The sequence below is a fragment of the Musca vetustissima genome, unplaced genomic scaffold (assembly GCF_032173495.1).
Source record: "Musca vetustissima isolate MV318-11 ecotype Yass unplaced genomic scaffold, APGP_CSIRO_Mvet_v1 utg6130, whole genome shotgun sequence".
NCBI lineage: Eukaryota > Metazoa > Arthropoda > Insecta > Diptera > Muscidae > Musca > Musca vetustissima.
In genome coordinates this window covers 13,257-35,597 of record NW_026879497.1, presented here as the reverse complement: position 1 = coordinate 35,597, position 22,341 = coordinate 13,257, and the positions used below count along the sequence as shown (strand labels likewise).

At 36.1% G+C, this 22,341-nt stretch overlaps 1 protein-coding gene across 1 annotated transcript; it reads left to right on the top strand.

Annotated features, from left to right (window-relative positions):
* The first annotated feature begins 260 nt into the window (after positions 1-260).
* Positions 261-2,509, top strand: LOC133324422 (protein claret segregational). Its single transcript, XM_061533262.1, has 3 exons — positions 261-477; positions 543-1,216; positions 1,286-2,509. The coding sequence occupies exons 1-3, from the start codon at positions 261-263 to the stop codon at positions 2,507-2,509; spliced, it is 2,115 nt and encodes a 704-aa protein (XP_061389246.1).
* Positions 2,510-22,341: the final 19,832 nt, after the last annotated feature.

Here is a 22,341-nt window from a genome sequence, read left to right as displayed (position 1 = left end):
AGTCGGTTACTCAAATACCCGATTCTAACATTTGGGGGTATTTCAACAATAGCCGATATTCACGGCGTCATGATAGTTCAAATAATGCAATCGAAATAACGGCGCGCATTTGTTCACTGTAAAGAAAATAAACTCGACAAAAAACAGAAATTGCTCAGGAAGTAATTTGAGATATAAGTTTTTGTTTAAATATACAAAAAGACACAAATAACAACATTCAAATAAATAATAGTTGATGAGTGCGATAAACTGAAGCTAGAATGGAATCAAAGTTACCAAAACCGTCTGCCCTAAAAAGACCAGCGCCTGTCGCAAGGACCATACTGCCAACGGATAGGATAAAAACGGCATCATTTACTGGAAGTTTTGGGAACAAAACACATTTGTTCAGCGGGAGCTCTCAGTCTCTGAACACTTTTAATCAACATCCACGCGATATTACCAACTTTCAGAATTATGAAAATACTGCACGCAGAGGTAAGGACAACGTGCTAAATGCTGCATGCCGTTTTGAATAATTGCATTATTTTATTAACGTTTAGAACGAGCAGCATCTCCCGAAGCTGCACACTCGAATTATGGAGCGTCACGCGCAAAAATGAGACGGAGCCGTTCTGCTTGCGATATCCGAGATATGCGACCCTTAAAACGGACAGAATCGACGTTGGCCCCAATTCCAGCAAAAACTTCCCGACTGTTGTCCTCCACAGCTACAATTGGGACAGTGGGGGCTAATACTAACAGACCGCCGCGCATTGGAATGTCCACTACTGCAACAAGCAGTACAACTACAAAAAAGCCGCCAACTGCCAATACATCTAAAGTTAACGGAGGAGGTCGAACAGCATTGAATAATACAAAGGGCTCAAGTAATACGAGCGCAAACACATCGGCGTCTGCGGCCAAAACTGCAAGCAAACGTATTCCTGCATATGACTTTAAGGCACGGTTTAATGACCTTTTAGAGAAACACAAAATCCTTAAAGATAAACTGGAAGAAAAGACAGAACAGCTTAACAGTCTGGAGAACTTACCAGAGGTACTAGAGGATACAGAAAAACAGTTAATAACTACAAAAGAAGAACTTAAAAATACCCAAACGATGAATGAATGCCTAAAACGCGAGACGAAGTTGCTGCAAGAAAAATACAACAACACTGTGGAAAACCTGAGTAGAACAACGGTAGAACTGAATAATCTAACAAAAGCATATACTGTAAGTAATTAAAATTAATTAAATCAGTTCTTAGTTGACGCCATATGACCAACTATTTCTTTCTATTAGGAAATAAAACAAGAACATGCTGAACTAATTTCCGAAGTAAATGAGCTGCGTGAGAGAACCTCCACTTTGGCCGACAAAAACGCCAATCTTATGGATGAAATAGCAATATGCAAAGAACAGTTATTCCGTTCAAACATGGAACGAAAAGAATTGCACAACACCGTGTTGGATTTACGTGGTAATATACGCGTATTTTGCCGTGTCCGTCCACCACTGGACTGTGAAAGGGACAAAATGCTGTGTAATTGGAGTTATTTGGACGAAGCAACTGTTGAAATTGCCAGTTTCGAACCGACATCGAAGGGAAAACCAAATGCACATACGTTTACATTTGACCAAGTATTCCATCCCTCTTCGGGCCAAGAATCGATATTTGAAATGGTCTCGCCCTTAATACAGTCCGCTCTGGACGGATACAACATTTGTATTTTTGCATATGGACAGACGGGTAGTGGAAAAACGTACACAATGGATGGTATCCCATCAAACCCTGGAGTTATACCGAGAACCGTGGACTTACTATTTGATTCTATCAAGAACTATCGACACTTAGGCTGGGAATATGAAATTAAAGTGACATTTTTGGAAATATACAATGAAGTCCTCTACGATCTATTGAGCAATGAACAGAAGGATATGGAAATTCGAATGGTAAAGAATAGCAAGAACGACATCTACGTATCAAATATAACGCAGGAGACGGTGGAGAGCGCAGGACGTCTCCGCGAACTAATGCAAATCGCCAAGATGAATCGTGCAACAGCAGCGACCGTCGGCAATGAACGATCATCAAGATCACACGCGGTGACAAAAATCGAACTTATAGGTGCACATGCCGAAAAACAAGAAATTTCTATTGGTTCAATAAATCTGGTGGATTTGGCAGGCTCAGAGTCACCCAAAACAAGTACTCGTATGAACGAAACCAAGAACATAAATAGATCGCTGTCAGAGCTGACAAATGTAATATTGGCACTATTGCAGAAACAAGATCACATCCCTTACCGAAACTCGAAGTTAACTCATCTATTAATGCCTTCTTTGGGCGGTAACTCCAAGACACTAATGTTTATCAATGTTGCTCCACTGCAAGATTGTTTTGTTGAATCACTGAAATCACTGCGATTTGCTGCCACTGTCAATCAGTGTAAAATGGCCAAGGCTAAACGTAATCGTATACTTAACACATCCCTTGCAAATACCAGCGGAATCAGCAATCAATAAAATTCTTCACTTTTTCATATGAAATATATTTTTAAGCATTCGTAGTTTTGCTTTTAATATTAAATGTCATTTACTAAGCCAGGAAACACTACTTCAGAGCTGGCTTACTCATTTTATGCCAAATTTAAATGAATGAATATGTAGTATATGTTGTAGTACAACTCATTTAATGTTATCGACTAATGCATGGTTTCAAATAACTACATTTGCAAACAATCCAACAAATTTTTTTTTATAAATATAAAATTTGCAATGTCCGGTTTCGCATTGTATTTTGTTTTTCTTATAATTTATTTTCACTTGTTAAATTGTCTATAGAATTTTTTCTTTCAGTTTATTTAATGTTCAAATATTTTTATAGCCTTTTTATAACACAATAAAACAACAAATATTGATATATTATTTTTCGAAATTCTATATTATATGGGATTCAGTAAATTTATATATTACTATAATCGCCCATGTGACATGTTCCGAGAGTTTTTGAATTCCCATACTTTTTTAAATTCCTATGTTGTGCATAATGGTGTGCTCAATTTCGAGCGAAAGTGCGGCTCGAAAGCATAGCTGTGTTCAATATGTTACGGAATGTGTTCAATAAAAAACTTATGTTTCATTGGAATTTGCAATTTGTTTAACAACAAAAGTAAGAAAAAATATGCCTGCTGGCTTATTAATTGCCCTGGTTTCTACCAGAAAAAGTCTAATGATACTGGAACGTGTTAAAATAAGCATTTATGAATATTTTGAGAGGAGTTGGTCCTTTCATACACAAGGGTACCATTCCTGAAAGCCTGCAGTTAGCAGCTACCTTAAGATTCCTGGCTGTTGGTGGATTTCAGAGGGTAGTGGCAAATGATTTAAAAATCAGTGTTCGCACAACAATGTGTAAAATATTGTGGAGAGTAATGAAAGTCCTGGAAGACAAAGTGTGTGCAAGCTGTGGACAGCTGCAGACCAGGAGGAGCCCTTTTTTATTTTCTTTAATTTTACTATAAAAACTAATGTAAATACTGTATTTTTTAAATAAATATTGTAAGAACACGTTAAATATTACTTCAGCGTTCTTTTTCAACTTGTACGTGCTCAGAAAAACACGTACGATCTCATTTCGTTTTCAATCCACAAGGCTATATGTGCTCGAATTATATTCCCAATATTTTTTTGGGAATTCGGAATGGAGCACACCAAATTTGGGAAAATGTTTCACATTCGAGCAAACTCGAAATGCAGCACATGAGCGAATTTCTAGGAATGTTGGCCAATATTGGGAACAAGTCTAGTTTAGGGTCCGGTCGAGGATTGTTATGAAATATTTACCACATATAGCCCTGAGGACCCTGGTTACAAAGATATATATATATATATATATTGTTACGAATATAACTTTAGATTTAAGTTAATCTAGATGAATTCCGTTAATTTAAAAAATTTGAATTGTAACGTAAATTTCTACTACGCAGTTTATTCGAATAACTTCACAACAACAACTACTGTATAGATTTTTCTACATCCTTCCATTTCCTCTTTCATTTTCTATTTTTTTTATTGACGTACAATTCTTGTTAACGTCATCATTGATGATCGCTTAATTCCTCTTTCATTGTTACTCCCTCGCCTGTATATTGGTCTGTTCCCGTACTGCAAGAATCTACTATTTTTTACTCCGATAACACTTTTCCTTTATGATATCGAAGAAAATAGTAAAATTGAGTAGATTCTTGCAGTACGGGAACAGACCATATGTGTTGTTGTTATTGTTCACTCAATGTAAGTTTGTATGTGTTTGTTGCATTGGTAAATTGTTCGTAATCTAGGTGTTACCAGATCGTCTAGAAACTTCTGTAGCGACAGGCAAGGCTTATATAAATAGAGGAAATGTCAAGGCAGTTATTTAGTTGCGAATCAGATCGCGAATTGAAACCGTCAAGTAAAGTAAAGTGCAAAGTAAAGTTCTGTCAATAAAATCATTGTAATATTTGTAATCAGAAAGAACCCGCGTTTTATTTAGTACGAGTAAGTAAGTAAAATCTAAGAACGTAACAATTGGTGTCGGAAGTGAGATTACGACAATACTACGATGAAATTTAAGGATCTACGAGTGGAAGACTTGAAGAAGGTGCTAAATTAATTGGAATTGTCCTCTACTGGCAACAAGGCTGAACTACAAAAAAGTCTGTTGGATGAGTTCGAGCGCCGTGGTATGAACATCGATACATATGAGTTTGACAGTAAGGATGAAGTGGATTTATCGGAAATGGGCGAATCCAACGGTGGGGAAGTCTCGTCAGTAGCTGCCAGGGGTGACGATTTCAGAGAAATGCTGGCCAAAATGTTTGAGGAAAATTTCAGAAGGAGGGAAGAGAATTCCAGAAAGCTAGAAGAAAACACGAGACGAATGTTCGAAGAGAATTCCAGAAAGTTAGAAGAAAACTCGAGACGAATGTTCGAAGAGAATTCGAGAATAACGAACGAGAAACTCGAGTACATACAGAAGTTATTGGAAGGAGAGTGGAAACCGTGGAGGTCCAAATGAAAGAGTTGAATAAGAAAGTGCAGTCGGTTGATGAGAAATTTCTGGTCCACGACCACAGGTTTACGAATCTGGAGAAGAAAATGCCGGAACTGGAAATTAAAGATGGTCCGGTGCGAGTTCCTGATAACACACTAAAAATCAAACCTCCTGTATTCGACGGCTCTACGTCATTCAATGTTTTCATGTTACAGTTCGAGACAGTGGCTTCTAGAAATTCGTGGAACGACAGCGGCAAAGCGGTTGCACTACTTCTGGCATTGAAGGGCAGTGCTGCTGATGTTATACAGAGTATTCCTGTCGCTTCTAGAAACAACTATGAAGATGTTATTGCTGCACTGGAACGTAAGTACGGTGGCGAACATAAACAAAACATCTACCTTATGGAATTAAGGGGAAGAGTACAGAGGGCAAACGAGACGTTACAAGACTTTGCAGCTGAGGTGGAACGTTTGGTGCTAATGACGTATCCAGGAGAGAATCACCCATTGCTGGACCGTATGAAAATCGAAACTTTTGTGAATGGCATACGTGACCCTGAGATTAAATGTGCAACATAAGCGTCACCAAAAGCGTCATTTGCCGAGACCGTTTCGTTTACTCTTGCCCAAGAGACGGCAAGAATAATGGTTAAGCCCCAGACCTACAAGATTCGCCAACTGGAGACCGAATGTTGCGAACCCAAATCTCTCGTTAACTCGATCTCGTTAACTCGATCAAGGACGCCATGAGCAGAAAACATAAACAGTAACAATCTGTCAAACAAGCAAGAGCAAATTTGCCAATTTTCCGATGTTGGACAATGCACACCATCTGAAGCTGTAATTAATTTGGAAACTAGCATCGAAAAGCCAGCAGCCATGGAGAAGAAGCACCTCGACGGCTACATAAAAGAGTGGACACACCAATTATCACCTTCCGAGAGGAACAAGGCTAAGCAGCTATTATGGAAATATGCCTCTACCTTTGCGTTGACAAAAGAGAACATCAGTGGTGAAGAAGAACATCAGTGGTGAAGCATGAAATCCATACAGCAGACGCGAGACCCATTAAACAGCCTCCAAGAAGTGTTCCCCTGGCAAAAAAGACGAGGTCCAGAAGCAGATAAGTGAAATGGAAAAGAGTGGTGTAATAGAACCATCGTCAAGTCCATGGTGCTCCCCAGTGGTCTTGGTCAAGAAGAAAGACGGAAGCACCCGATTTTGTGTGGACTACCGAAAGTTGAATGATGTCACCAAGAAAGACAGCTATCCGCTCCCAAGAATCGACGACACATTGGACACATTAGCCGGGACGTCATGGTTCTCCACCTTCGACCTGCAGAGTGGGTACTGGCAAGATAAAGAGAAAACAGCGTTTGGCGTTAATGGGGGTCTCTGGCAGTTCAATGTCATGCCATTCGGACTCTGCAACGCCCCGGCTACATTTGAAAGGCTGATGGAGAGTGTGTTAAAAGGGCTGCAGTGGAAGTCGTGCCTCATATACCTGGATGAGATCACAGTCATGGGACGCAACTTCGGCGAACACATCAAGAACTTAAGGGATGTTCTACAGCAGCTTTCGTCTTCAGGCCTCAAGCTGAACCCAAAGAAGTGCAGTCTCTTCCAACGAGAGGTGAAGTTCCTGGGGCACCACGTGACGCCGGAGGGCATATCGACGGATAAGGAGAAAATTCAAGCCGTCAGAGATTGGCCGCAGCCCCGAAATCTCCATGAGCTGCGAAGCTTTCTGGGTCTCTGCACCTACTACCGTCGATTTGTCCCAAATTTTGCCAACATCGCCGCCTGTCTACACCGCTTGACGCAAAAAGGCCAGAGGTTTCAGTGGGGCAACGACCAAGAAGAGGCATTCAGAATGCTCAAAGACCTGTTTTGCAGAGCCCCCATTTGGCATACCCTATACCTGGCGCCAAGTTTGTTCTGGACACAGACGCAAGTGCGTGCGGCATCGGTGGCGTCCTTTCCCAGGAAATCGACGGACAGGAAAAAGTCATCGGGTACTACAGCCGGACATTGTCGAAGCCTGAGAGGAATTACTGTGTGACGAGGAGAGAGCTGCTTGCTGTCCTTGAGAGCGTTAAACACTACCACAAATACCTATATGGCCAGCATTTCCTGCTGAGGACCGACCACGCTGCTCTCCAATGGTTGCTGCAGTTTAAGAATCCGGAAGGTCAACTAGCCCGTTGGATCGAGAGGCTCCAGAGTTATGACTTCAGAATCGAGCACAGAAAAGGCGGGAAACACGGTAATGCTGATGCCCTGTCTCGTCGGCCATGCAAGGTAGAATGCAGGCATTGCTCAAAGGCTGAGAATAAAGAGAATATCGTTGATGTCCGACTACTGCAGTTTGAGTCGGGTGAAGATTGGTCGACGGAACAACGAGGGGATCCCATTCTGGGCAAAATAATTTCGGCCATAGAAACGGGCAAGCGACCTAGTCGCAAAGAAATTACCTCCGAAAGCCCTCTTTTAAAATCCGATTGGGCCCAGTGGGGCAGTCTACTTATAATAGCTGGTTGCTTATATCGCAAATGGGAAAGTGAGGACGGTAAATCTCACCGGAACTTGATCGTCGTCCCAGACTCCAGAATAAGAGATGTCTTGTCGGAGTTTCACGATGGGCCAAGTGGAGGGCATCTTGGCATAGCAAAAACCGCTGAAAAGATAAAGCAGAAATTCTACTGGGTCGGCTGTCAAAAATCCATTGCCGACTGGATTGCCAATTGTGAAAGGTGCGTAAGAGCTAAAGGTGCAACACGGAAGAGTCGAGGCTACATGCAGCAGTATAATTCAGGAGCCCCTTTTGAAAGAATCGCAATGGATGTAGCTAGACCGTTCCCAATAAACGACTCTGGGAACCGGTATGTCTTAGTGGTCATGGATTACTTCAGCAAATGGCCAGAGGTTTATGCTATCCCAAATCAAGAAGCCAGGACAATTGTGGATGTGTTCAGCAAAAATTGGATTTGTCGCTATGGTGTTCCATCTGAGGTTCATTCCGATCAAGGTAGGAATTTTGAATCAGCGATCTTCAAGGAAATGTGGGACTCCTACGGAATCAAGAAAACCAGAACGACGCCCCTACATCCACAATCAGATGGCATGGTGGAAAGATTCAATCGCACCCTTGAAGAACATCTACGGAAAGTGGTGGACAGTGGCCAACGAGACTGGGATGAGCATATTCCAAAGTTTTTACTGGCTTATAGATCGGCCATTCATGATTCCACATCCCGGACCCCAGCCAAAGTTCTGTTCGGAAATGAATTAAAGCTACCTGGCGATTTGATATTCGGTGCTACCCCAAACGACAATGTGAACCAAGATGAAGACAGTCAAAACTCTTTTAATAAAGTCCATGATGCAGTTCGCCATCGAATAAAAATGGTTAGCAACCGCAGGAAGGCAAGGTACGATCGAGCGGCAAATACCGATGGGTTTCAAGAAGGGCAACTGGTGCTATTGTTCAATCCACAACGAAAAAAAGGACTATGCCCCAAATTGCAAACGCACTGGGAAGGACCCTAGAAGATTGTCACGAAAATAAATGACGTCGTTTTTCGCATCCAGAGGAGCGACAGTCCCAGGTCGAAAATGAAAGTTGTACATTTGGAGCGGCTGACCCCCTACGGAACGGGAACTGTGCCTATTCGGGACGAACAGGCTTAAGCGGGGGGCAATGTTACGAATATAACTTTCGATTTAAGTTAATCTAGATGAATTCCGTTAATTTAAGAATTTGAATTTCTACTACGCAGTTTATTCGAATAACTTCACAACAACAACTACTGTATAGATTTTTCTACATCCTTCCATTTACTCTTTCATTTTCTATTTTGTTATTGACGTACAATTCTTGTTAACGTCATCATTGATGATCGCTTAATTCCTCTTTCTTTGTTACTCCCTCGCCTGTATATGTGTTGTTGTTATTGTTCACGCAATGTAAGTTTGTATGTGTTTTTTGCATTGGTAGATTGTTCGTAATCTAGGTGTTACCAGATCGTCTAGAAACTTCTGTAGCGACAGGCAAGGCTTATATAAATAGAGGAAATGGCAAGGCAGTTATTTAGTTGTGAATCAGATCGCGAATTGAAACCGTCAAGTAAAGTAAAGTGCAAAGTAAAGTTGTGCCAATAAACTCGTAATCGGAAAGAACCCGCGTTTTATTTAGTACGAACTGTATTGGGAAATAGAACAAAGTCTACACGGGATTAAGTAAAATCTAAGAACGAAACAATATATATTAATATATATATATATATATATATATATATATCATGAATTCCACAAAAAGGTCAACCACATAGATGAAAAATCAATTCTTTAAGAGAGATATGAAATTATATAGGAAATATTCTTTGCAATCCGGACAATATATTTTTAGTTGAATTTTGAAAAATAACGGTAGTTTTTCTTTTTGTTGTCCCATTTCGCGTGGAAAGTAACTTGGGCATATATTAGTTTTATAGTGTCATTTGTCGTAAGTGTGAACGCTGTTAGCTAAAACAATATCAATAATAAATATTAAATTTAAATAAAGTAATATCTTACTAAGAATTACATATATTTAAACCTATATATATATATATATATATATATACAACAAAATCCCATGGTATGTGCAGTTAAATAGTATATGAAAATATGTAACGCGAGCGAGAATTTTTTTTTGTTAATGCTCTTATGTGTGGATCTTGAGATGATAAACTCAAATAAAACAAAGTTTGTCTTCTATCTACATCGAAAAAATTTGTATCCGTCACGCGCATTTTACATTCCTCCTCAATAAGTTGATTTAGAACCGGATTTACAGGCAAAAATTTCGTCCATAACTGCATAATGATTTACTAAAGGTATTGGGGCCACAAAGAGCTAAAATACCCTGACAAAATAGTGGGAAATAAGAATTAGCATTTTTAAAACATTCTGTTTTGAATTTAATTTTTTTAGTACATGTATGTGTAACGCGCCGTACGAGTGTAACATGTGCGTGACGGTGTTCAAAGTTAAAAAAGTATATGTTAATTTTTTTCTCAAAAAAATTAAATGTCAATATAATATTGAATAACCTATTATAGCTGTAAAAAAAATCCGCAATTTTATCTCCATCCAATTCGCAGAAATTTCATATCGAAACTGATATCCAATTTTTAAAGGGAACATTTTGAAGCGCGTGCGTACGCTAAATTTTTCTTAATATCTCCGAAATTTACAAACACATTCATAACAAAATTAGCAGGTATTTTAAAAGGCGTAGAACTATTTAATAAAAATTTCAAAAGAAATTTCGGAAACAAAATTTTCTTAACTAAACAAACGATTATATTTCGCACGCTGTAACAGTGCGTGACAAGGAATTCGAGGAATATATAAATACCGATTTGTTGTATAGTGCGTCAGGCCCCAATTATCGACACGACAACACCAACCGTAGTAAGGGTGAATGTGTGTTGCCTCATTCTTATCTAATTTTATAATATTTTTCAATATTTCATTTATTCATTTTTTCTAACAAACATTTCCATTTTTAATTGATATATAAAATTTCTAACAATAGAAATTTGAAATAAAGAGAATGCGATGGATTCTCTGCTGCTTTGCAATTAAAAGATAATATATTAAAGTTTGAAAATGTGGTAACATACAGCGGCATGTGAAACAGCTCATTATTGTTGATGCAACAACAAGATTGAATATAAAAGAAAATTTTTTGGGATGATTGCAAAAACCGGTTTTAACGCACAACAAATAATGGGAAGAAATCTGCGATTGAATCAAATAATTCGCAGTTTATAACTTCACCACATAATTATGTGCCTTTTATTTATTTTCGATACTTTATCTCCCGAAAATCGAAATTCTGCAATGAGATTGAAAGCCAGAGATATATATATATATATATATATAACATATTCGACGCTATGTGGCTATGACTATGTGGTTTTTGTTTTTTCATAATTAATATTTTTTCTGGAGAGATAGATCCACACACAAAATGTCTTTATTCCGACTCCAAATTGCATTAAATTTAAATTTTCCTAATTGTCTTTATACATTCCGTGACAATATTTGGATGAGCATGCATCGTTATCAGTGGGATTTCCAATGACTATCCCAAAATAGTCATAGAATAACTATTGTGAAGAAAATTTTTATAAAAATATTTTATATTTCAGTTACCTTTATATTTATTAGTGGAACATTTCTCACAAAATGTCATCACTTTCTGCCAGTCCCTGTAATCCAGAATAACTAATTTTCCCCAAAGCTATTTTTTTCGCTTTCGAACATGATTCTAAATAAGGTTAAAGCGAAAAAATCAATCCAATTTCGGTTCAGAATAACTTTAAAGGGAAGCGCGAACAAACTCACGTTGAATTGATGTTAAGAATAAGGCTGATAATAGTTCAATTGGGGGCCAGGCCTTGGCTGCGGATTTCTTCATCAGTAACACAACCCGAATGGAATAATAGCAATATCAAAATTGGTACGGTTTGCGCAATTTTCTAGGAAAGCTTAAGGTTTTGATGGTTTCAAATGCCATTTCAATGCAAAGATAAATCTAAGGAAAATGCACACACCATTAATTGTTATTTGCCAAATTTTTTCTCTTTTGAAATTTCTTGCTTTTCAACTAGCAAATTTTTCTTTGCCAAATTTGCGAATCAAAATACAAAAAAAAAAAAAACACGTCAAAAGTGTTTACATTTTGAAGAATTTTTTAATATTTTATTTATTTTTTTATATAAATTGCAAAAATTAAATTTCACATGCACAAATTAAAGCAACAGGTTTGTAAACAAAAGCCGGCTGTGTGTCGGTAAAACGAATAGGTTAAAAAGGAAATGTCAACAAAATTGTTTTCAACGAACAGAGCAAATCAAAGTTTTGCTTTTCTTCCTCGCACCCCTCTCGCCTACAAACTCAGAATTTGCCAAATAAAAATTTGCCTGTGGAAAAGCGGACTTAAGAACAGTGTGTAAGTCTGATTTTCCACAGGCATATTTTTATTTGGCAAATTTTTTGTTATCTCTTTTGAAATTTTCGCTTGCTTTTCCATTAGCAAATTTTTCTTTGCCAAATTTGCGAATCAAAATACAAAAGAAAGAAAATAAAAGTCAAAAGTGTTTGCATTTTAAAGATTTTTTTTAATATTTCATTTTATTTATTTTTTATATACTTTATTATATAAATTGCAAAAATTAAAAATTAAATTTCACTTGCACAAATTAAAGCAACAGGTTCGTAAACAAAAGCCGGCTGTGTGTCAGTAAAGCGAATAGGTTCAAAAGGAAATGTCAACAAAATTGTTTTCAACGAACAGAGCAAAGCAGAATTTGCTTGTACGGCAAATTTTTGTTTTTCTTCCTCGCACCCCTCTCGCCTACAAATTCAGTATTTGCCAAATAAACATTTGCATGTGGAAAAGCAGACTAACAAGCTTTGACAAAAATCTCGTCTGCTAAAATTTACGGTTATTCGATTATTTATGTTTTTCTGTACTCTAGCGGGTACAAGAAATATTTCATATATGTATTCGATGATAAACTATTTTTGTTAGTTTGGTAAATAAAACACATGGCAAGTTAAACAAAAGCTTAACAAAGCGCCATTTTGTAGTTTTTTAAGCCCGTAGGCGTGATTAACTCTTTAAAATGCGTCTTTCTTGTGAGCCGTCCGAAGACGAATTGTTTAATAAACTGTTTAATAAACATTATGTTTGTTTGATATCCCAATAATTTGTAACAATTTGTACAAATTGGCCAGCAGAATTGTATTTTTTTTTTCGAATAAATAAATATACGTGCCAAATATGTAATTTATTTTTTAATCAACAATAAAATATACACATACAAAGCCTTCAGACCGAATAAGAGGATGCATTATGATTATCAATTTGATTTACGTTTTTTTGCACGATATTTTGTGAATTATCCGGATCTGATTGGTTACTCACAATAAAAAATGCTTTACTATTTACTCAAGTTTTTATTTTTTTTTTTCTGAAAATGTAGTTGTTTTTTATACATTTTTATATATCGCACAATCGTTGAAAACTAAATTTAATTCTACCTCCATGCATTTAAACTAATCTATAATCTCATGGTATGATAATATAAGGTAAAAGCAATAGAGTAACTTCGGGTAATATGGACCATGCGTCAAATGTGGACCACCTCCAATATCTAAGAAAATGCTTGATTTATGTCAATGCCGCCTTTATAAATATTTTCCTTATTAGAGAAAACAAACATCAAAATTGGTTTTTAATAAATAATTGCAATTCAGTATTTTGTTTTCTGTTTTTTTTATTTTTATTCTCCAATATTTCGACTGTCTTCGACAGTCATCTTCAGGGAAATACTAAAAGATACAATTATTTAATAAGGTTTTCACAGAATAATATAACACAAATATTACGTTATGAGAGAAGCTACAGGTTTGTTACACCGTCTATGCTAAACTAAACTTTAATTCGTCTGTGCTTATGAACTAAATTTCTATACATATGTGCACAGTGGTCCGTGTCAGTCTTATAATTCATTCTCTTCTCTTGCGGTACATTTATTATATTAAGCATTTCTAAAGTAAATCGTCGTTTATAATTGTTTTCCTGTGTCAAAATATCAACGTCTTTGAAATTTGGCGTATGCCCCGTCAATGTGCTGCAAGAGCCGTTTTTTGTTCTAATGGCTTGTCTGCATTTTGATCCGACTTATGTCCAGAAAGTCTTGTCTTTAGTTTGGTTTTTGTTGTACCAACATACACCTTTTGGCATAAGTTGGTTTTGTCCCCGTTACATTTTATCTTATATACTACATTGCACTTGTCTTCTTTTTTATTTTCGATTTTGTCTTGCTGAATAGGCTATTGATACTATTTTTAGATTTTAGGGCTAGTTGATAATTGTGTTTGTCATAGATATTTGAATTGCTCAATCTCTCGGAAAGTCCTGGTATATATGTCATTGGCTTGTACGATTTTTCTTCTTTTTCAATTTTGGTTTTATTTTTCGATTTACAGGATTTTAGTAGTTCGTCAATTGTTTTTAATGGGAAATCATTTTTTTATTAATATGTATCGTATCTTTTCTTCATTTGCTTGGTGAAATTGTTCGTCGCTTATGTTTAATACTCTGTTTATAAAGTTTGTGGCCGTATTTATTTTTATGCGTCTGGGGTGTTTAGAATAGAAATTTATTAATCGTCCAGAGGTGGTGGGTTTTTGGTACCAATCTATTGTTAATTTTTGGCCTTGTCGAATTATCATTGCGTCAAGATATGGTAATTTTTGGTTTTCTTCTATTTCGTGTGTAAATTGTACATGTTTATCAAATGAGTTGAGGATGTTTAAAGTGTTGTCTATTTCCGTTCTTTTTACAATGCAGAATATATCGTCCACATATTTGGTAAGCACTTTTGGTTTGTGTGTCAATTTCTCCATTGTAGCGTCCAATAACTCCTCCATTACTATGTCTGCAATAATTGGTGACGCTGGAGATCCCATCGGTAGTCCTTTTCTCTGTTCATACACCTTGTCATCATAAATGAAATATCTTGAATCTTTTATACAAAGAGTTAGTATTTCTATGAAGAGGTCCTTTTGTATATTTGTATATTATTTTATTATGTCCCATTTTTCGGTAATAGTCTTCAATGCTAAATTTATAGGTATGCTGGGGAATAGTGAGATAACGTCAAATGATAGTAAAATCTCGTCTTCTTCTATTGATAAATCAATTATTCTTCTTCTCATCTCCATGGCGTCTTTAATGTTGTAACATGAATTCTTGGTCAAGTTCTTTAAAATGTGTACAATGTATTTTGAAAGTTCGTACTTTGGGGAATTAATAGATGAACATATGGGCCTGAGGGGTATTCCTTCTTTGTGTATTTTTGGAAAGCCGTATATTCTTGGCGCAATTGATGTGTAAGTCGTCATTTTATACTTTTCCTGCAAATTTATGATATTCATGTTGTACAAAATGAAGCACATCAACAAATATCAAACATTGATCCAAAATCAACAAGAAGAACTTAACGTAAGGCAAAACAACGATTGGTTTTCTAATAACACTAACACACACGTACCTGAGGATGTTCAGTGGCTACTCTCGTTGGGGCCAAAATATGCACTCCCAACAACAAAAGCAACATTCCCTTTACTCATAGGTGCCCATCAGTATACTTTAAAGTAGCTGCCTACTCACACGCATTGTTATGCTCTTTCATTCAGTCGTTGTTTGACAGCCAACGAATGAACACATGCTAGGGTGCGCGCACGACGTCGTGTCCACACAACTAGAAAATCAACGAAATCACACTTAGGGATAAAAGTATTTCAGTATATTTTTATTTAATTATTCAAAATTAGTTTGGGAAGGCACAATGTTTTGTATGTTTTAAAACTTTTAAAAACAACAAAACATCACATTATCAAATATTTAATTATTTCAAGAATTAAATATTTGATAATATGACTATTATCTCAGTATATGCTACTTTATAAACTTTATTTGATTTTTGTAACATATACAATTTGTAATTCATATAAAAACATTTTTAATAATGCTTTTAATCTATATAATAACAAAAATTAAATTCATCGATAATTTTTTCCGACCACAAAAAGGTACACACAATTTTGTTCAGTACTGTTCTGTTTTCTCTCACACATACTAACGCATTTCAATTTTGGGCACCTATGCTTTACTGAATGTAATAGCAGAGAGCGAGGAGTGCGTGCAAACATTGAACAACAAAGAAGAACAAGAAAACGCGAGAATAAAACTAGTCTCTCTCATTGACGACCACTTACAACAGACGAAACTAAGTATAAGAGATAAGATTATTATTGACACAGTGGGTAAAACAAAACAATTTTTGAATCAAAATAAAGACATTTTGATATTAAACGCAGATAAAGGGGGAAAGACGGTTGCTATGTACAAAAACGACAAGAATTCATGTTACAACATTAAAGACGCCATGGAGATGAGAAGAATAATTAATGATTTATCAATAGAAGAAGACGAGATTTTACTATCATTTGACGTTATCTCACTATTCCCCAGCATACCTATAAATTTAGCATTGAAGACTATTACCGAAAAATGGGACATAATTAAAGAATATACTAATATACAAAAGGACCTCTTCATAGAAATACTAACTCTTTGTATAAAAGATTCAAGATATTTCATTTATGATGACAAGGTGTATGAACAGAGAAAAGGACTACCGATGGGATCTCCAGCGTCACCGATTATTGCGGACATAGTAATGGAGGAGTTATTGGACGCTACAATGGAGAAATTGACACACAAACCAAAAGTGCTTACCAAATATGTGGACGATATATTCTGCATTGTAAAAAGAACGGAAATAGACAACACTTTAAACATCCTCAACTCATTTGATAAACATGTACAATTTACACACGAAATAGAAGAAAACCAAAAATTACCATATCTTGACGCAATGATAATTCGACAAGGCCAAAAATTAACAATAGATTGGTACCAAAAACCCACCACCTCTGGACGATTAATAAATTTCTATTCTAAACACCCCAGACGCATAAAAATAAATACGGCCACAAACTTTATAAACAGAGTATTAAACATAAGCGACGAACAATTTCACCAAGCAAATGAAGAAAAGATACGATACATATTAATAAAAAATGATTTCCCATTAAAAACAATTGACGAGCTACTAAAATCCTGTAAATCGAAAAATAAAACCAAAATACCAGGACTTTCCGAGAGATTGAGCAATTCAAATATCTATGACAAACACAATTATCAACTTGCCCTAAAATCTAAAAATAGTATTAATAGCCTATTCTGCAAGACAAAATCGAAAATAAAAAAGAAGACAAGTGCAATGTAGTATATAAGATAAAATGTAACGGGGACAAAACCAACTTATGCCAAAAGGTGTATGTTGGTACAACAAAAACCAAACTAAAGACAAGACTTTCTGGTCATAAGTCGGATCAAAATGCAGACAAGCCATTAGAACAAAAAACGGCTCTTGCAGCACATTGACGGGGCATGCGCCAAATTTCAAAGACGTTGATATTTTGACACAGGAAAACAATTATAAACGACGTTTTACTTTAGAAATGCTTAATATAATAAATGTACCGCAAGAGAAGAGAATGAATTACAAGACTGACACGGACCACTGTGCACATATGTATAGAAATTTAGTTCATAAGCACAGACGAATTAAAGTTTAGTTTAGCATAGACGGTGTAACAAACCTGTAGCTTCTCTCATAACGTAATATTTGTGTTATATTATTCTGTGAAAACCTTATTAAATAATTGTATCTTTTAGTATTTCCCTAAAGATGACTGTCGAAGACAGTCGAAATATTGGAGAATAAAAATAAAAAAAAGCAGAAAACAAAATACTGAACCGAAACAAATCCAAACAAGAAAAATAATACATCACAGGTTAACAAAAACAACAAAAACAAATAATTGCAATGTTGAAAATGTAGTAGTAGAAAATGTAGCTCTGATTGTAAAAGTGTGATTTGAAAATTTTTTAGCACAATAGTCGAACGTTTTTGCAAAATAGTCGAACACTTTGTTTTTCTCGAATATGAAGAAGTTATGTGGTTTTTCATGTTTTCTTTAACAGAAATATACGTTTAGCTGTAATTACAATCAGCGATTTTTAATTTTTATTCATTTTTGAAGCCGATAATTATTTTTAAATAAAAATATTCATGAGGACGAGTTCGAAACATGGGCGCATTTAATATGCGAGTAGGTATTCTATCCTCTGAAAACTCGATATGCGAAATTACAGGTGCTTCGGTTGGATAATGAAGCAAGGACCTTCAAAATACCGCAAATGGGGCGGTACCCTTAAATGGGGACTATTCCAAAACATAAACCCATATATTTTTGCATTCATTGTTACCCAAGAGTGCAATAAATTGAAATTTATCACAACCAATCCACAACCTACCTTTAACTTAATAAATGTTACAAAGACAAAAACAATGGGATATGGTCCTTTATGTCGCCTCAATAGTACAGATATACGTGTTAATGGATTAATTATTGAGTTCGTTGATGGCATAAAATGCTTAGGAGTTATTGTTGATAACAAACTTGATTTTTCCGCTCATATTGATGCTCTATACCCTAGAATAATGAATATTCTTCGAAAATTATACTCAACTGAATTCTATATTCCACTATTTGTAAAGAGAAATCTTGCTTATTATTATAGAAGGTATAGAAGTTGTATCTGGCACCACACATGAGCATTTTAATAAAATAGAAAAATTGTTCAATATGGTTGTAAGGTATGTTTATAATTTACGTCGATCAGACCACATTTCAGCTTATGCGGCTGATTTTCTAGGAGTACCGTTTTCAGTTTTCGTAAAGAAAAGAGTTATTTCATTTTTATATGTTTATATATGTTTTATGTTTCCTGCGTGATCGACTTGTTTTCTCTCGATCTACCAGGAACACACAGTTAATTTTCCCGCGCTATTCCACTTGTTTATATGAAAGGTCTTTTATTATTCGTTCGTCACGTTTGTGGAATCAACTTCCTGTTGAACTACGACATTTTTCTTTTTCGCACAGTGTATTTCAACGCAAGTTTAAAGATTTTGCTGTTAATTACATGCTGGACTAATGTATTTTTTTAATTTGTTTTGTAGTTGAGACTTTATTCAGTTCTGTTGCTTAGTGTTTACGCCAAGCGTAAAACTGTTTTAAATGTTTATTTGCATTAAATTCCCTAAAATCTTTTCGTGTAAAAACTCAATGAAATGTACTAAGAGTAACAAATACTTTTAGTACAATTCATTGCTAGATTCTAGCCATCTTGCAAACTTTTGTTTCCGTCAAAGATTTTGCTCTTCTTGCACAAACTCTTGAAATATACACACGTATTTTATAAAGGTAACAACATATTGTAACCAATAAAAATCAATTTCCTACGAATTAAAATCTGTGTATTAATTCTTGCATGGTTACATTGATTTTATTTTATCCAATGCTGTGAGCAAACAACCAAAAAAAAAAACAACCTTGTTGTTTATATATTGTCTTTGGCTAGAGAGAACTATCCACCCATTGCTTGGCAAGCTGTTTGATAAAAACATTGGTCCAGTTTCGATCCGGATTCCGTACGCTCTCTCAGAGATTCCTGCTCCAGCACAGTTGCCTAAAACAGGTGTGTTTCTATTTAAAGCTGTTTCGCGAAATCAGTGCAAATTGAACAGTGTTATGAGGCATTACAGCGCTCTAATCTGCAAACATTAAGTTTATAACGAAGAGAAGCCTGCCTGTGTCTGAGAAGAAGGTCCACCTGCAATATACGATTCCTGAGGTAATATACTGCATTATTGAATGCTAGATTCCATTTGTTCACAAGTGGTTTTATTTAACATATGATATCATAAAGTGTGCAAAATTTGAAAAACAAATTACATTCAAGCTATTAATTTTCATAAATTTCGATGAGAAACATATAGTTTTTTTTTGCTATACCATTTTCCATCACTGTTAAACATACATAATTTCGTTTGTAACAACGTGTTCTATGAAGTCGCTGTTATCAACATACGAGATATAGTATCTGTTATCCATCATCGTTAACAGTGATCATACAATTGTTGTTCCATTCCACATGTTTAGTTATCACTCATAATCTCTTTAGTCCAATAACACAACGCATGTCTGTAGACTATAACCACTCATCAAATTCTTCACTCTGTGGCCCACACTCTTTTGCTCAGTTCATTTACAAAATCTCACAATGTTCTCTCTAACTTCGTATACATTTGTATGCACATTTAACTGTTAGTGAGAACGAATTTACCGTGAGAACCTGTGGTGAATATTGTTCGTTGATTTCTGTTATTCTCTTCACATAGCGTTTGTTTTTGCTAAGCCTGTCACATGCATCTGTATGCCGTTCTCACTAATATCACTTTCTCAACAACACAGAGTAGTTTGTGGTGAATATCAACCAGCTCTTTGTTATTTTTCTTCTTTGGTCACAAAGCAAACGAACTTTTAGAATAAGGAATCAAAACAAAAATTCCAATACTTTCAATTATACACATTGGAAGTAAAGTTCGTTGAACTCTTATTTTCTGATCATATGTTTTAACTATTCTGCTTTATAAGGTTCGATGCTTAATATTGAAATACGTGTATCTAACTTATATTGAAACGTTAAGATACATGAAATACAGTGTTTCAAAACTGAAGGTATTCCCTTCAGATGTATGTATAACTACAAATTTACAACCAATTATTGCAATCAATTCCAAAACATCCTCCAGATACACTGTGAAGAAATAACATTTAATTCCGAATATTGTATATACTTTTTCCTCTTCACTAAGTGAGTCACCACTTTAGATAGAATAAATATTTCCACAGTGATTATTGCAAAATTCCAAGAATAGTGTAGCAGGTATACGCATACTATTCCTTGTTGGTGACTTCTTTGGACAATCAATTTCTCTCAATACTGGTTCCTCCCATCATGTCTCTAGAGCGATTTATCCGATTGGCCGATAGCCTTGTAGAGTTTGAAGCTGCTTTCAACAGCAACCAACTTCCATCAAGTTCAGCTTTTCATCTTGAGACCCATCGGGATGAAGTGAAATCCATTTGGTCTCAACTCAAACTCGTCTATGCGGAGTGTTTGACAGACCTCTCTAATGACGAAGATGAGGAAGAACACGAAGGTGGCGACGAGGAAGATAAAAATGAAGATAATGCTAGTGATATAGAGATAGTCAAAGATAAGTATACAAAGTCGTATGCAACTTATTGTCGATGCATCTCAACTATTAATGAATCCCTTCAGAATTTTCCTCAAAAGAAATCACCGATCCATCCAAATGTAGGAACCAGCTTTAACCTTCCCCCATGTGAGTTGACTGTGTTCCAAAGTGACTATAAATCCTGGCCTACTTTCCGGGACATGTTCACCGCTCTGTGTCTTAGAAATCCAAGGTTAAATCCGATCGAAAAACTCTTCCATCTGAGTCAGAAAACTTCAGGGGAAGCCCATGAAATCGCGTCCTTTGACCAACGAAGGATTTTCCTTTGCTTGGAAAAACTTGTGTGCTAGATACGAAAACAAACGTATTCTTATTAATGGACAATTAAGCATATTGTTCAACCTTCCAATCATTACCACAGAGTCAGCCCCGGCGCTCAAGAAGCTGCAGCGAGACATCAACTCTTGTATAGACATACTTAAGCTACACGAAATCAATGTAGAAAGCTGGAATCCGATCATTGTCTATCTCTGCTCAAACTGTCTCCCAGAATTTACTTTAACGTTATGGGAATACACGTTGAAAGACAAATCTATTATACCAAACTGGTCTGATATTGATGATTTCCTTAGCAATATATATAGCACCCTTGAATCTGTCACCGAGATCCGACATTCTTCAGATTCTAAATCAAAACTGAAGTCTTCTACATTCAAGGGTAGCAAACAAGCAAGCACGGGCAAGTTGAGTGCTTTTCAAACTAACATTAGTCAAAACACATGTCGTCTTTGCACTAACGAATCCCATACAATTCGGAAATGTCCAAAATTTATTAGCATGGATTACATCCAACGTATCGCAGAAATAAAGGAAGTAATCTCTGTTTGAACTGCTTTTCTGGTGCCCATTCTGTGAAAAATTGTAAAAGCAAGCACTCATGTTTCAAATGTCATAAGCGTCACAACACTATGCTTCACAAAGAGCTTGATCCTTCTAGCTCATCCTGGAATCGCAATCCCCAGACCCCGTCATTTTCTAATGTTCAGACACCATCTGATTTAGTTCCACCGTTACAGTCCACTAATAAATCATGCGGTGCTGTATAAACCTGTTTTGCAACGAGTGCTATGGGTGTGATTTTAGGTACTGCTGTTGTCAAAGTTCTACATCTTGATTTGGTTTATAAAGCTAGAGCTCTTTTAGACTCTGGTTCTGAAGGGTCATTTATTTCCGAGAGGTTATGCAACATTCTTAAACTTCCCTGCAGACGGACATCGGCCAAAGTTTCGGGATTGAACAATAGTGTAGCGGCTGACATTCAGAAAGAATGCACGTTTTCTTTAGGTTCCAATGTCAATAATGGATTTGAAATTTCAATTTCTGCTCTTGTTGTTCCGCAGTTGTCCAACAACCTTCCTTCCAGAACTATCGATTATAAGTCTCTGTCCAAGCTTCCACCACTTCCATTAGCCGATCCTACATTTTATGAAAGCTCGAAAGTTGATATCCTTT

What these genes read in the sequence shown, in the direction of transcription:
- LOC133324422 (XM_061533262.1), top strand. Translation starts at nt 261, where the DNA reads ATGGAATCAAAGTTACCAAAACCGTCTGCCCTAAAAAGACCAGCGCCT. An exon ending in TGAAAATACTGCACGCAGAG is followed by an intron (nt 478 to 542) that starts GTAAGGACAACG and finishes ATTAACGTTTAG; the next exon opens with AACGAGCAGCATCTCCCGAA. An exon ending in ATCTAACAAAAGCATATACT is followed by an intron (nt 1,217 to 1,285) that starts GTAAGTAATTAA and finishes TCTTTCTATTAG; the next exon opens with GAAATAAAACAAGAACATGC.